The following is a 16361-nucleotide window of genomic DNA, read 5'->3' on the forward strand; positions in this document are numbered from 1 at the left end:
CTACAATCAGAAGGAGACTGAACAAATTTTACCTGTACCTGAGACGCAACAGATTCAGCTGTACAATAAGAATATTAGAACAAAACTGCAATTTGACAGCAAACTTACAGGCAAAGACCAGGCTTGCTCTGAACAAATGAATCAAAGACAGAGTTGTTTGGCTTCAGTAAAAGCAGATATGTTCTGTGCTGACTTAAAAACAACTGTCCAAAAATTGAAGTTCAACCAGAGGTGGAGCCTTTAACAAGATTATGAAGCTACACACAATAGATCTCATTGCATAAAAAGAAGAAATGTAAGGTTGTGGAAGAGTACATTTAAATACCATTAAATGTTGTGAAGGGAATTGAAACAGGCAGTATATAGAAGAAAACCCTCAAACTATTTTGGAATTTTGCACTAAAGAACGTTGAAAAGTTTCAACAAGCTGATGTCAGAGATAATGGACTGCTATGGAAAATGTCAACAAGAAGTTACATCTGCTAAAGGGGACGATACCAGCTCCTGAGTGGACTTACTTTTTCAGAAGAATATCACATTTATTTATGTTTTTGTTGAATAAATGACTGAAAAAGCAAATTGTCCTTGTTTTGTTCAAGAAAGCCACCTTTATTTGTAGGCACTTTTTGGATCAAATGTTTGCTTGTTCAAATATTTAAAAAAAAAAAAAAAGAAAATTCCCATGAGATGTCCTTATTCATTCACAGTTGTACATAATAACAGGTGAGAATAGAACATTACACCATGTTAAAGATGTAATAACACAGTTTAAATTGGTGGACAAGGTTTGGACTACTGTCAACAGAAAAGTCTGAAGAACAGAAAACCAACACCAGGATCAATTAGAGAATCTTTACTTCTGGAACTTCAAATGCAGCCAAATTTTGTAGCATTTCTTTTTACAAATTGTGCATTTTTTTGTATAAATAAAGCAAAATTAAAGTGCAAAATTTTCAACAAAACTCCTCCAGTGATCATCACACATGCATCTGACTGACCGGAATGTCACCATAAAACTTGACAGTTCACTGAAGAATTAAGAAAACAGTGTGTTGCAATTTTGTAAGCGACCCTTTCCAATCACAGGATTGCTGTCAGCTGACACGCGACTTTCACAACATGGAGGAAATGAAAACAAGTAAACAGATGAAAATTTGTCCTACTTTGTCAATCTCTATTTTAAAACGCGATGATTTGGAGAAATAAATACGAGGCTGAAAGATGTAGTTATGTAGAAGAAAAGAGCCCTGCGTGACACACACAATAGTAACTACCAGGCTCTGTGTAGGAGTTCATCCAGTAATTAGACAGATGTCACTGTTTTCGGTTTGTTTAATCACTTTTATGTGTCAAGTTCAGCAAAATATGAATCAGAAATCCCCTTTGTAGCCTTTTTTAAATTTGAAAAATACATACTTTTGGATTATTTTAATATTTTTTCTCCTTAAAATAAAATAAAGACATTTCCTATACTGTTTATAACACAGTGATATGTTCAAAACGCCACACAACCTCGCCTTTAACTCCTTATGCGCACAGTTATGACACAAACTTTGCGTCTGGTATGAACTTATGTTTACAGGAGCTCACAAAGGAGGAAGTAATGACATGTAGTCGGTAAACTCGCTGTCTGTGCTGCACAACATGTACTATATGTCCTCAGGCAGATCTGTGTGCGTTAGTACTGGATAAGACTGTAGCCGGCGTCCTGCACCGTGGCGTAGACTGCATCTGCAATAGAGACAAACAGAAAAACAGAGGAGATTTTAGGCATGAAGGCACACGATCAAACAACGAAAAACACCTTCTGTTTCACACAAACGCTGAGCAGCCGCTACACTAAAACCACCTACATGAATGACACCAATCATCCCGATACATTGCAACGTTCTGCTGGGAAACTTGGGTCCTGGCACTCATGCTGATGTCACTTGGACACCTAAACATTGTCACAGGCCAAGCGCACAACCCTCATGGCAGCAGACTCCCCCAGCAGAACAACGCACACTGCAAAAACTACTCGAGGAACACGACCAAGAGCTCAAAACATTGACCCGACCCTTCTAACTCCCGAGATCTCAATCTGTCCTCTCTTCTACACATCGGCCATAATTCTTTTAGGTCTAGTGAATACATCAAGTTCATCATACACAACACTTCTACTGTTTTTGGCCTTAACTCCTTTCACTTTGCATCAGCTAATGAAACACCCTCAAACTTGCAACTGTGACTCCACTCACCACCTTCAAGCTTAAAATCCAACAGATTGTAGTTGACTGTTGCTCCTGCTGATCACGCCAGACTTCACTTGCACACACACTTATATATAAACACACATTTTCTTACACCTCATGCACATCTTTCCTCACTCACATGCATATGTTCCCATACTTCTTCTATGCTATGTTCATGTGTCTATTTGTGTCTGTAATTTACATGTACTGTATTTGAAGAGTTCATTTGCAAAAACAGATAACTCCATCTTGATAAACCTTCAGAAAACCCACTTTTCCGTCGTCTACCTAAGACAATATCAATCAAACTTGTCATTTCTACTGAGTCAAATCCACTCAACTTCAGTTTGATTAATATTATTTCTAGAAAACAACAACAAAATAAGTTTGGAGTTATCTCTTTTTGTATATGAACTCTTTGTTTGTTCCTGCTGGCGCCTCTTGGCTAGGTCATGTTTGCAAATGAGAACTGGTTCTGAAACTTTTTACCTGTTATAACAAAGGTAAAATAAAAAAAAATAAATGATCAAGCATCTGTGGAAGCCGCTGGAACAAGTCTAACCTACGGAGGGTCCATCCCACAGCCCACAGGACCCAAAGGATCCTCACCCCCAGAGGTCCCACAGCTGTTTTGGCGGCACAAGGGAAGCCCACACAACTTCAGGCAGGCGGTTTTTGTGTTGTGGCTGACTGGTGTGTTGACATCGCTGATACGGTACATTTGCAGTAATCAAAGTATGATATGGAGTAAACCTGAGATAGCCGCCTGCTTTGCCCGGTTGGTAATTCTAACTTGACTGCACACTTTACTGAAGCTGAAAAGGAAAACGTACCCTGACTGTTTTGTGTTGGCTCAGGTGGTGGCCGCCCTCTCCTGTAAATTCACCAAAACAAGGAAAATAATCAACACTGTGCCTTTAGTGCTCTATAAAAGTAGCAAAGAACAGGAATGAAATCAAAAACAGACAGATTTCTTGTTTACCTTGTGATTGGTGGAGGCTGCCGAGAGGGAGGAGCTACAATCGGAGACCTCTGACCACTGTAGAAGTTCTCATACAAAACAGCAGCTGTCAGAGAGGAAGATGGACACTGTTCACATAAACTGCAGAAACAGTGTGTGCATCATCTGATAATCACGTCCCCCCCGTTGCATTCCAGCGCCGGTTAATTGTTCATGGCACGATATTGTCACTGAATTGTTGCTGCATTCACACCTGCCGGTTTGTCGCCGGTCCGTCTGAGGTTTACAAAGTGTTCGATATCTTCCTGGATGTCACACTGCTCCAGCGACTTCCTCACTTCCTCATACAGCTTCACACACACATGCACACAAAGAGACAGAAATAATTAGGTCAGAGTCTAGTTAATATATGACTTTGGAGATAGAGTTAAAAGTTTGTCCTAGGAGGGGTTTTTTTAAACTGAGGTTAAAAATAACCTGCTTTGATTGTTTTTTTTGGCCACTTGCATACAAGAACAAGTTAGAAACACAACACTGATATACTTTAAAAAGTTGATATCGCAAATGTCTTAGCACCTGTTTTAACACCCATTCATTCATTTAGTATCGGGTTTGTGTTCATTTGATGAATGCAACTTCAATATTTACTCTCCTTTGTTTGTTTGGGTCTCTGGCAACTCCTAATGGAAACGTCCTTAGCTGCTAAATGCTCCATTATGTTCGGCTGATAATCATCTGCTGTTTGGTTCGGGGCTGATAGTGAACACTGGGTTTATCAGAGCTGTTTCACTGAAAACAGTTAGTCAGAACAGCGAGAGAGCAGTAAAGTTACAGGCTGTAAAACCATAACAATGAGCTAAAAGACAGTAAAACGACATGATGAGGCACCACTTACACAGTTTGCATGCTCATTTGATTGGTTGTTAACTTTTTCTTGCCGTTCTTTGCTCCTGTCACATTTTGACTCGCTGTCGGCTGATTTTTCTGAATTGTAAAGTTTTACAGCTCTAAAGAAACAGCATGACCATGTCTGGAAGTAGAGAAAACTCAATAATGTCTATTTTAAATAAAGAAATCACAAAAAATTAGAACATTGACGATTAAATTTTTTGATTACCTATAATGCAAAAATGTAAAATTCAGATCAACATGTGCAACATTGCTGCAAGGTGGAGCGGTGGTTAGCACCGTTGCCTTGCAGCAAGAAGGTCATTGGTTTGCGTCCCATTGAGGACATCTGGGATCTTTCTGCATGGAGTTTGCATGTGCAGCATGGGTTCTCTCCGGGTTCTCCGGCTTCCTCCCACAGTCCAAAAACATGTTGAGGTTAATTGGTGATTCTAAATTGTCAGCTGGGACAGACTCCAGCCCCCCCACGACCCTAGTGAGGATTAAGCGGTGTATAGATAATGGATGGATGTGCAACATTCTTCTAAGTGTCCATACATGTTACCAATACTGGAAAAATTGTGATGCTACACACATAAATAATTTGTTTTCCTCGCCTATCTGCGTTCTGCAAACACATCCTGCAGTTCAGCCGAAAAAGGTTCCTGAATTTTTGTGACATGACTGTTGGTTCAGCTGAGTCAGTACCAGCTGACCAGTTGTGCTGAGGAGTGCAGATTTTTCTGTTTTTCTTTTTACAGAACTTACTTTGAGCAAACAGTTCATTGTTGTCAATGAGACATGTAGAACAAACAATTATGATGAAATATCACAATTTTAAGCTTTGGTTTGGTTGAATTCCCACATGAAGTCACACATGAGTAGTTCGAGGACCATGAGAAAGTTGTAAATCCCACTATTCTTACTGTGTTTACAATTTGTGCCTTTACTAAATTGTGTACTTTGGTGATCTTTGAAAAGATAAGCTTTTAAACATACTGGTAGGTAATATAGGCTGTAGCATTTTCACAGTTCCTGTAGTTCATGTCTTTACCTCGTCACTGGTCACACACTGCTGGGACAGCTGGTTGAGGTGAGTCCACACTGTGTTTCTCAAGAAGTTAATACGTTCCACTGACTGTTTTTCAAACATCTATGACAAAAAAAGAACACAAAAGAGTGACATTAGCTCATTTACGTGACACACTGAAACTTTGGGAGTGATTCTCAGTCTCACCTCACAGGCCTTTATGTGTTCCTTCATCCAGTCGTCTCTGAGCTTCCCTAGCATGCTCACACTCTGCTGATACGACTTGTCTGCCAGTGAAACGCAGCATAAACATGATAAATAACCCACACACAATGCACCAGCCACAACAATAACTCATCCGCTGCGACATGTTATTAAATCATATCCGGTCATGCATCCATGCAATCCCACATCGGCCCCTGCCATCAACTGTAAATACTATAACGCTGCACATGAGAGGCAGAGCGGTAGATGTCAAGCATCATAAGGAAGGTACAGCTCGTTCAATATTACTGTAACTTTGATTCATAGCTGCAACAATGGCTCTGACAGGGGCAGGTCTTTTTTCTTCAGCATGTCAGACTTGTATGATGTGTCCTAAATGTGCAGAAAGTTTGAGTGGAAATCTTGCTGAATCACATCTAAGCTGGTAAAGTGCAGAGCTTTAGAAATGAATAAAAATGAATGAATACTTGTGTGGTGTCATGTGTATATGTGTAAGACCTTTCAGCCATAAATTGATGCAGAAAAGGAATGAATTGGGGCATTAAAATCCACCAGATGAAATGTACTGGGGGAGGACGCCCGGTCCCCTGATGACTATGTTTTCACCAAAGTTCAAATTGTTTTATGAGACAGTAATGAGAGGCTAAATGTAAAGCAGTGCAGACACAAGCTCTGTATCTATGAACGTAGTTCTTACCTGCTTCTTCAGCGTTCTGTTTTGCCTGCTGTGCTTTAGCGTAGAGCTGAAAAGATGATGACAAAGGTCAAGCGAGAAAAGCTCACGGAGATCAAATAACAGATAGGAAAACTGCACGAGGTTTTCTTAAACTGTCTGGTTCTTTATCTGAAACAAATGAGTTTACACACTAAACGGAAGCACAGCGATTAAAAAAGGTGCAACTGCTGATGCTAAACCACAGCTTCATGTGCACTGAATTAAGTCTACGTCAGCATGATAAGACTCCTGAAAGAGCAAACCTCTCACAACTTGGCTCACTTTTGTTACAGTTTCACAAGAGATCAGACATGATAATGGCTAAATTCTACCCACTTTTAAATGTGTTTGTCGATTAAAATAACACCACGTGTCAAATCAATAGTCATTGTTCGAAGCCACGCGTTTCCACTCTGCCCTTGGCACTGTGTTAACAGCACCTACAATGTGGACAAAAGCTTTCTTCAGGGCCAATAATATTTTTAATATTTAAATTTAAAAATTGTCTGGGGCTTTTCTTGACATTTATTCTTATTGTTATTCCGTTTACAGTAATATGAAGCAAAATAGGGTTACATCTGAGAGGCTGGAGCCAATCAGTGAACATTTCTGAGATGTTCAAATTGTTTATAAGAAACTGCTTGTGTGAAGTTTCGGGCTAAATAAAGTACATAAAATCCATTTTTAAATGTGTTTTTACAAATAGTAATTACTTTTTTATGCGTGACTGTAACATTACAATGTTTTATTGTATTTAAATTGGCTAAAAAATATAACTATTGTCACATATTTGCATTAATTTTCACATTTTTTCACAGTGTTTAAATATTAGAAAATTCAACCTGCATGTAACATATGTCTTTACAGCACCCTTGCTGCCTGCCAGATCTTTTCTGTTTTTTGTTCAGAATTCTTTTGACAGTGTTATTTCACAAGTGTGGATGTCCACTGACGCCTGTGTACCTTCTCCAGTTGCTTGGTGTTGTTGGTGTTTCGGTTCATGTTCTGATCCGCTTCTTCTTTGTCTCGGCACTTCTGATCGTACGTCTTCTTAGACTGGAGGACGTCACCGCAGTTAATATTTGATGCATCATTATAAGCTCATTGCTCATCACCGCAAAATTTGCAAAGCAAAACATCTGCCAGCAAAACAATTCAGTTTGCTGGCATCAGCTTCGTTGAGACTAATATTCATGTTCATTTTTTTATCATGCATGACAAATACTTCTTCTTTTGGCGAGGTCTGTCATGATGTTAAATGATACCCTACGGTTCACTTCCCAGACTGGTAAACACAACTTCCCCCCTCCGAAGAGGAAGAACAGGGAAAGGATAAGAATGGCGTTTTCACAATATAACTGAAACTCCTCCTCCGTGACTCACAAATGGACAACCTGCTGGTGTTGTGTTGCTTTAATACTTCTGGTTTTCATTTCACTTTAGAGGTAGCACGACATGACCTAGAAAACCAGCTTGGAACTTCGATGCCTTTAAATGTTTGACAGGTCAGTCGCTGTAACTGTGAGTCCACATGATCCTCAGCTCAGTTTATCAATAACGTATTACAAGGAAAAGTTGGGAAAGTCTTCCTTCTTTACTTACATCCATCGTCTTCTTGAACTGCGAGGCCTTCTGTTTGTGGAGAACATCCATCTGCTGTTCTATCTAAGATGAAAAGGTCATCAGTGTATTGTGCGTTGGGTCGATGCCGTCGTCACATCAGTGCATCACGGCGCTGATAGAACCACCCACCTTTTTTCTCGCTTCTTTTTGTTTTTCTCTGAAATCTTCCAGTTTTTTGGCCTCCTCCCTCATATTCTGTGCAAGAGCCAAGTGTGCTAGACTCACGTGTTCCATCTCTGGGGTGGAAAAAGAGCAGTCAAACCGTGAGCCGCGAAGAAAAATACGAACTGAAACGTCCAAGTGAGTAATAGCTGAAAGCGTCCGTTTCCAGCAGAGACGGCAAGAAACTGAAGGCAAAAGTTTTCATGGAGACAAAGCTAAATACAGACCATGAAGGGTTCAGTCAGATATAAACAGAGACGTATTAAACAGAAACCTCTCTTTGTGTCAGAGAACTAAGATTTAAAGGTGCTAATGAATAGATCCAGGGTTTCATATGGAGGCAGATGAGACCCGTTGTTCTTTATTTAGGTATCATAATGAAGTTCAAAAAGGACAGAATACTTATATAACATCAGAATACTCAAATGTGTTGCACTCACGTAATTTGAACATGTCCAGGGATCTTTTCAGTGTGCTTAAAGAAAAGAAAAGAAAACATGATTATGAAAAGATTCCACACATTAGAAAAAAATGTGCACACATATTCAGAGTTGCACGATACTAGCATCGTAGATATTGGTCGATAAAGGCTTTAAACTGAAATGTCGGCATCGGCCCACAATAAACACTAACTAGTATAAAACACCCGTGAGGCTATAAGTTTATAGTTTGCTATAGTAATGTTACATAAAAAACAAATATGGCAAATTTTACACGTAAGTCAGAGTAGTTTTCGTATTTTTTTATTTTGTATTGTATGTCTGCTCCTGCTAGACCAGGGGTCTCAAACTCGTGGCTAACTGAGGCCAATATTGTGGCCCTCTACTTGACATCAAAGTTTAGCGTTAGTGCAGCCCGCAGGTTTTTCTCACATGCACCTGCGTGAGTCACTGCCCTGGGCGTTTTCTACTTTTTTATCAGGCTCGTGACAGCAACACGAATTAGCAGCGTTACTTGAAACACGATTTGGGTGTGTCACCGAGTGGACGGAAAATATATCCTGTCATCCAGTGCAAACGCACATTTTTTGGTGTGGTTTTTTTTCTGTCTGTGTGAAAAGCTCTTCTCCACCATGAACTTTAATAAGGTCCAAAACTTACTGATGAGCACCTTCAAGCCACACTGAGGTTCTCAAATGTTTCCTCCCTCAAGCCAAATGTGGCTCAGCTGAGTAAGAGGAAGCACTGCCAGGTCTCTGGTAGCAAGGAGTAGGTAGGAGAAGCCTATGTTCTGAAGAATGTTCATGTTCTAATTGTTATTAATACAGATTGAGAAGATTCAATCAGTTGTTTTTTTTTTTTTTGGAATACTTGAAACTCTTTTTTTGTGGAACACGTGATGCAGCCCAGTCTCATCCAGACTCTATCTCCAGCAGCCCCCAGGTACGTTGACTTTGAGACCCCTGTGCTAGACAAAAAGAAAAATCCTATTCCCTCCCACACAGCCTGCTATTGGCATCAACGCCCTATTACACTTGAACTTGTTCTGTGGCACTTATCTGGATAGTTTTCTCCTGACTAGATCCTTGCTTGTGTTGTATCTGCTCTCAGATGTACGTCGCTTTGGATAAAAGCATCTGCTGAATGAAATTGTAATTGTAGTAGTGGGCCATCACCATAAAGATAGACATAAAAATATGTTAATTCACTACAGCAGAGACCTAAGATTGTCTACGATGAGTAGGAAAAAAAATACGCGAACATATCAGTATCAGCCAATAGGAACTTTGGCACAAAATCCAATATGCCGCATCACTACAGTCTGGAGTAATGTTTCTATGATGGGTTCCCTTTCTGTTTGTAACTTCCATGATGACACAAATGATGATGGACAGTCGTGCCGGTGACAGCAAGCTAGCACAAATCTAAGCAATACACAATTTAAATGTTTTTTTAAATTGCAGTTTCAAATGTTTTATGAGGAAGGAAAAGCACTCAATGCGTCTGTTACAGCTCGAGAAGGATTTCTGCAGGGAGCCAAATTCAACCCAATTTATGACCAGTCACTCAGCATAAACTGAACAAAGTATGAAAGTCGGAAGGATCAGGAGCATAATTATTAATTGTTACATCCTCCTTGCCAGTAGTTTCCTCATGGTTAAAATATTTTTATTAATGCAGCCTTGACACTATCAGATAACAGATAAATCAACCAAATGATTTAAGTTCCTCTCTGGTCATTGATTTAACCCCTAAAAACTCCCCACAGTGTATCAACGCTCCATGTTTAGAAAATTTCATCCATGTAAATAATCCATTCCTGCCTTATAATGATTGACATGTGACACCCCTGCCTTTCTCTTCACCCATTCATCCCCACGTGCTGCAGCTCAAGCACACCAGCTCACCTCAGACTCTGCTCAGATACTGTAAAACTACTTTACACTACACAATGACAACTTGTAATACTGGAGTAATTCAGCCAGACATGTTCAAGCCAAAAATAATGATAAGGAAACTCCCACACCACTTTTTGTGATGTAAGAAATCCTGGCTGTTTGAATCTGTGTTTTTGAGACGGGACACTGCAGTCCAATAGTGGAAATGCTCAGCCAGTAGTCAGTTGCTTATTTTACTCATGACATGTCTTCAAGCATTAAAAAAAAAAAACACCCCGAATGGGCATGCTAACTAGGTGGGAAAAAAAAAAGTGTCTTTAGCGAAACTATCAGCTTGCCCACAGGAGATGATAAGCTTCTGGGGTGCAGTAATTAGCTGTAGTGGCCTTTGTTGTTCGTGATGGTTGCTGATACAACACAGCAAAGTTTTCTGCTGCACACTTTTAGTTTGCACATGTATAACATCTCCCACAGTCTTTGAAATGTCTCAGTGCTGACCCAGGATGGACAACACACAAAAAAGTACAAATTAATAATAATTCAATTTAAAGCTTTTCATTACTGTCTTTTCAGGGAAACTATATTTCCCTTGAGGATTCATACCACGCAGTTTTGGTTGTTTGGTTTATGTAAACGTAGCTCATCTGCTTACAAAGAAACCACAAAGAGCATCTTTACACTCTGATGTTAACAAGTAAATGATGTTCACTGCATCACACCTCCTCCCCCTCATTGGTCTTCCTTCCTCTTCACATGTCTGAACAGTAACAAAAGCCACACTGATGATGTGAGCACTTAATGGGAACTTAACAAGTTCATCAACAAGTCAACATGAGAAGGTCAATTCTGACCATCCTAAAATACCATTATTAAGAAACTCTGAACAGTCTTATAGTGCAATAGATTGTTTCCACTTTTAACATGTGAACCACACAGTCAGAACACTGTCACGTTTGGGGGCCAGTTCTGTGCATTAAAATACGCGAGGCGTCCTGTAAATAAAGCTCTTTAAACACACAACGGCGGAAATGAGGTGGCTTACTTCATCTCATTGTGTCCACACACCTTCTTGGACAAACCGAGGAGATCTTTGGCGTATTTCTCTTCAATTGATGCCCTAAAAAACAACCAGAAAAAACCTGACTTTAGCATTCGAGCAAACATACGATGAACATAAAGACAAAAAGGGCGACCTGCAGGAGGATTTACATGGAAATGTTTTATCACTAATTTACATTTTATATCCAGTAGACAGTTCTAGAGACAGACATCTTAAATTCGCAAATGTAAATGTTGGGTAACTGCTAAGAGAAAGACAGGCTACATTTATATTTGCATACATGGTGCTATGAAGAGAGTTTATGTGTCTCCTGCAGACACACAAACTGAGAGTCATCACAGTCACTCCTTCATCCACCATCACGTTGTGGTGTACCAGTCAATGCAGGCAAAATTAACTACGTATAAAAACGTTTATTTGGAATTTGTCTCATACAGGGGGGCTGGAGTCTATCCCAGCTGACTCAGGGTGAAGGCAGGGGACACCCTGGACAGGTCACCAGTCTATCACAGGGCTACACTTAGAGACAGACAACCAAGCACACTCACATTCACACCTACGGACAATTTAGAATCACCAATTAACCTCAACATGTTTTTGGACTGTGTGGGAGGAAGCCGGAGAACCCGGAGAGAACCCACGCTGCACGGGGAGAACATGCAAACTCCACACAGAAAGATCCCAGGTGTCCTCACCGGGATGCGAACCAGCGACCTTTTAGATGCGAGGCAACAGTGCTAACCACTGCTCCACCCTGCAGTCCCCATATATATCTATATATCTATATACAGTATAGAAGATAACTGTGATACTTTAAAAATAAAAATGCTGATATCATGTTAATAACACACATGTAGTAATGGAAATAATCCAGTCTCAGTAACTCTGATGGACACTCCAACACAAATAGAGCACAGTTGTGGTTACAGACTGTCTCCCTCCACCTCCCTACATTTGCATTTTGAGTGTAATTCGCTTGCAATAAAACACACATTAAACAAAGTTAAGCCTGAATTTGACTTAGCGTTCCCTTTTTTTTCTAAAGTTTTCATAGATAGCTGGACTGTCTGATCACTATGTAGTCTCTCACATCGTAAGCATCTGATGGAAACCTGACAGTCCTGAATTCCAGCGACAGGATCATAAAGAAATATACAGTCTGTGACTTTTAGAAAAAGGTTGGCAACGAGGAAGTAACTGCCCACTCAAATTTTATTCACAATGAATGACATTTCTTATTCTTTTATGGGCTCTGACTAATAAGGAACTCCAAAGGGAAAATACACAGACTTAAATGATAAGGTGTAACAGAGGAACTTTCTGTTTGACGATTCTTTGGTGCAAATGCATGAATGTGTTTCTGCACTAACAGACTGACAGTAACTGATCCAAAGCTCCATGTTCTGTAATCACATTTATGTTTGCATGCCAAGACATTCACTGCAAGATTTCATTGGAGTTCCCCCAAAGTTATTTATAGATACACAATTATGTTTCATTTGCACTGTAAAAAACAAATATGTAAACAGTTTTACTTGTCTTTTTTTTTTGCAACGATTTATTGTATTTCTAATCATTTTCACTGTTTTGTTAAATGACTTGTAAAATCTGAGAAAAAAAAGTATCAATTTATTTGTTAATTGTAACAACAAACAAAAAAAAACAGAACAATAAATAATATCCACCTCAGAAATCTGTATTTTTACAAAAGGTCATTTGTATTTTTCAGACCGTAAACTTGTCCAATTTTACAGATATTTGCTTTTATTTGAGAGAAAGAAGTTTAACTGTTTTAAACTGTTGTTTTAAAGATGTTCCCTGATCATTTAAATTGCCGAAATTATCAAATAAAATCACAGGGGAAAAAAATATTCACATGTTGAATGATAAAAAATAATAATTAAAATAACAGGACAAAACTGTACAAGATGTCCACACTGAAAATATGTATTTTTACAAAAGGTAATTTTTTCTTTTACCACGTGTGACCATAAAATTATACTGTTCTACTGTATTTAAATCAGCTAAAAAATCATTATTTTACAGTTATTTGCTGCTATGTTCAATGAGTTGCACACTTTTTAATTGTTACAGAAGCCCACACAAATTCCATTCATCCATCATCTATACACCGCTTAATCCTCACTAGGGTCACGGGGGGCTGGAGTCTATCCCAGCTGACTCAGGGTGAAGGCAGGGGACACCCTGGACAGGTCACCAGTCTATCACAGGGCTACACTTAGAGACAGACAACCAAGCACACTCACATTCACACCTACGGACAATTTAGAATCACCAATTAACCTCAACATGTTTTTGGACTGTGTGGGAGGAACCCAGAGAACCCGGAGAGAACCCATGCTGCAAAACTCCACGCAGAAAGATCCTGAGTGTCCTCACCGTGAACCGGCGACCTTCTTGCCGTGAGGCAACGATGCTAACCACTGCCCCACCTTGCAGCCACACACAAACTCCTTGTGTGTGTAAACAAACTTGGCCAATAAAGCTTTATTCTGATTGGCCTTTTCATTTTCAGACAGCACACTTTACTTGTAGCAAGTTTCATTACTGTACTTTTCATTTCAAGAAGTGTTACTCTTGTTATTTTGCAAATTACTGTGGTTTAAAAAAAATACTTTCTATACACTAAATTAGGGAACTTTTAGTTACGTTGTTAAGTAATATCCTTCCTCGTTATTTCCATTGCATTTTACACAATATTATGCTGCCGCAATTACCATTTTGCTCAGTTGAACTGCATCATTTCTGCAGTTTGAGGAAGATGACGTTCACGTCGGCTGCCGACTGAACCTGTGCGCTTGTGTGTGAGTGTGCGAGAGAACAGTGGCAGATTAATCATTATTTGAGGAAGAAGGATTTTAAAATTCAAATGCGCACCTTTGAGCGACTCCATTATAAAATCTTTTTAAACGCGGCTCCACAGTAAATGATTTGTTATAAAAGGCTCAGAGCTTTAGTCCTGCAGGCCACAAACACTTTTTCAGTTCCTGCTCAAAGAAGAAGTAATTTCCGTTGCTCTAACATGATGCAGCTATGTGCAGATTTAGGTTAAAAGGAGGGGGGAAACAAAACTTCATTTAGATTCACTTCAAATACAAGTCATGTTAGACTTCAACACCTTTAAGTAACTACTCCTCTGTTCCTGACGAAATGTGTATATTCAGAAAGTTCTGGCATTCAGTGGGGTCTTTGCAGAGGCCCTTTCTTTCACATTTACAGATTTGTGGCTTTTGCTTGCAGACTACTTCTCATTTATGTGTTTTTGCTTGAACTCTGCAGAAAGCTGCACCACTGGAAGGCTTAGACAACAGTATTTGCTGTAAAATTTTAACTAAATGTTCTGCACATGTAATCATTGAAACACATGTCGCTCCTCCTGAGAGTTTTGACCTTAATACCCCCTAAAATCTACTTCTCTGAGCCTTTCATTATCCAGTTTACCCGCCCGCCTCCACTCCGACATAAAGGACTCCACTCCTCTCGCTGATAAACTTCTCAACTCCACACAATAATATCTGTGTTGATTCTCAGTCATCTGATAATCCGAGAAGTTTCAGTAAAAAGCAAGTGAAAGAGAAGTCAAGAACCTGAAGGAGAAGTCCAGCTGCTTTTTTTTTTACTGAAGCTCCTCGGATTCCCACAATAATGATTCGACAAAGCCAGCGGGTCATGTTCTTCCTCCTTCTTAGGTTTCTATTTCAACTCACTCTTTTCAACTTTTGTTTATTCTCCACAAGTTCCGTCTCAGTCCAGTCATAGTTACTCAACTAACGTTGTGATTCAGTGCAAACCCAAAGTATTTATGATTTTACTACACCGGGTGGTTTCTGTATAAACTTATGTTGTGCCCTTTGACCTTGCTGAAGCACTGACACGACTTGTATTCTCAGTCTTACAGTCCTTCTGATCTGTGCTCAAGCAGCATCGACACACACACACTTAGCATCCTTTCATTCTGTACGTGGATCACCTGGCTTTCATGAACTCCTCCACCTCCTTGCACGCTCTCTTGCCGTCGTTGAGATACTGAATAATGGCATCGTAGCCTCCAGTGCTGGTCAGGTCTGAGTTCTGAGATGAAAAATATTTGTTTGTACACTTTATAAATAGAAACTATCTCCTAAAATCACTTCAAAACAATTTTTCATAAACTTGCTTATGTCACTTCCTCTGCTGCCAACTAACTCTCCATCTAAACTCCTTTAACAGACATAAATGAACGCTTCAGGACATCAGGATCTTCAGCGCAGAGCGTAAATGAATGTTTTGAACTGTACACCTCCATAATTTCGGTAAGATGAGGGCAGCACCTGTAATCATGCTAACCACGGAGACTTTCTATCTCCTTCACCGACATGAGGCCATGTAATTGAATTACTGATTCAAATATACAAGAGTTAATACACTACCTATTCATTAATACATTCCTGAAGTAGTGAACAGAGAAGTATTTCTGTTTTACCGCAGAGGGAAATGCTGCACTGTTTACTCCACTGCAAGTATCTGACAGCAGTATTTACTATTTAAAATTGCAGTTTAGGATTTCAGATCCAAAACATGTGATCAGATGAGATGCACCAATTAACCACAGCAGTAAATACAACTTAAACATTAATACAGCAGTAGTGAGTGTATGTTAGTTTTTAGTTTTTGAATCTTAGTATTATATCCAAATGGGACTTTTCCTTTCCAAAAATACAATGACTATAAACAATAATAATGTTCTGATGCTCTTGAGTGTCTACTTTCTGTTCTTTTACCAATATTTCCAAACAGGACCTTTATTTTTTTATTATTTTTTTTGGCTTCTAAGTAAAGGAACTGAATGTTTTTTTCTATGATGAGGCCAAAAATAAAGTGCCCCTAATTCCCATCACAACTGAATAGAAAAGAAACTACATTTAAACAAAAAACTACTTTACAAAACGCTTTCTTTTCATAATTGTGTTGCTGCTTCTACTAAAAGTTACTACTACAACGAATAATGAATAAATAAAACACTAAATAAAAACAACTCACCCAGAAGAAATCCTTGAAATGAAGGTTTTTCATGACTGAACCGCAGCAGACAGCAGCTCAATCAGACGCTCAGCGACACTCTGTG

The 16361-nt window shown here is 39.3% G+C and overlaps 1 protein-coding gene across 1 annotated transcript; it reads right to left on the reverse strand.

Moving 5' to 3' along the window:
- Positions 1-588: 588 nt before the first annotated feature.
- pstpip2 (proline-serine-threonine phosphatase interacting protein 2) lies at positions 589-16354 on the reverse strand. Its single transcript, XM_008291684.1, has 14 exons — positions 16277-16354; positions 15228-15328; positions 11219-11293; positions 8279-8313; positions 7806-7912; positions 7656-7718; positions 7017-7109; positions 6036-6081; positions 5321-5400; positions 5138-5236; positions 3449-3545; positions 3217-3301; positions 3068-3108; positions 589-1731 (listed from the first exon to the last, which is right to left on the reverse strand). The coding sequence occupies exons 1-14, from the start codon at positions 16307-16309 to the stop codon at positions 1679-1681; spliced, it is 1008 nt and encodes a 335-aa protein (XP_008289906.1). The 5' UTR covers positions 16310-16354; the 3' UTR covers positions 589-1678.
- Positions 16355-16361: the final 7 nt, after the last annotated feature.

Source organism: Stegastes partitus, unplaced genomic scaffold, assembly GCF_000690725.1.
Source record: "Stegastes partitus isolate 25-593 unplaced genomic scaffold, Stegastes_partitus-1.0.2 Scaffold755, whole genome shotgun sequence".
Classification (NCBI taxonomy): Eukaryota; Metazoa; Chordata; class Actinopteri; family Pomacentridae; genus Stegastes; species Stegastes partitus.

What these genes read in the sequence shown, in the direction of transcription:
- pstpip2 (XM_008291684.1), bottom strand. Translation starts at nt 16,309, where the DNA reads ATGAAAAACCTTCATTTCAAGGATTTCTTCTGG. An exon ending in TGTGGACACAATGAGATGAA is followed by an intron (nt 8,314 to 11,218) that starts GTAAGCCACCTC and finishes CTTTTCTTTAAG; the next exon opens with CACACTGAAAAGATCCCTGG. An exon ending in CAGCCTCCACCAATCACAAG is followed by an intron (nt 3,109 to 3,216) that starts GTAAACAAGAAA and finishes GTGAATTTACAG; the next exon opens with GAGAGGGCGGCCACCACCTG.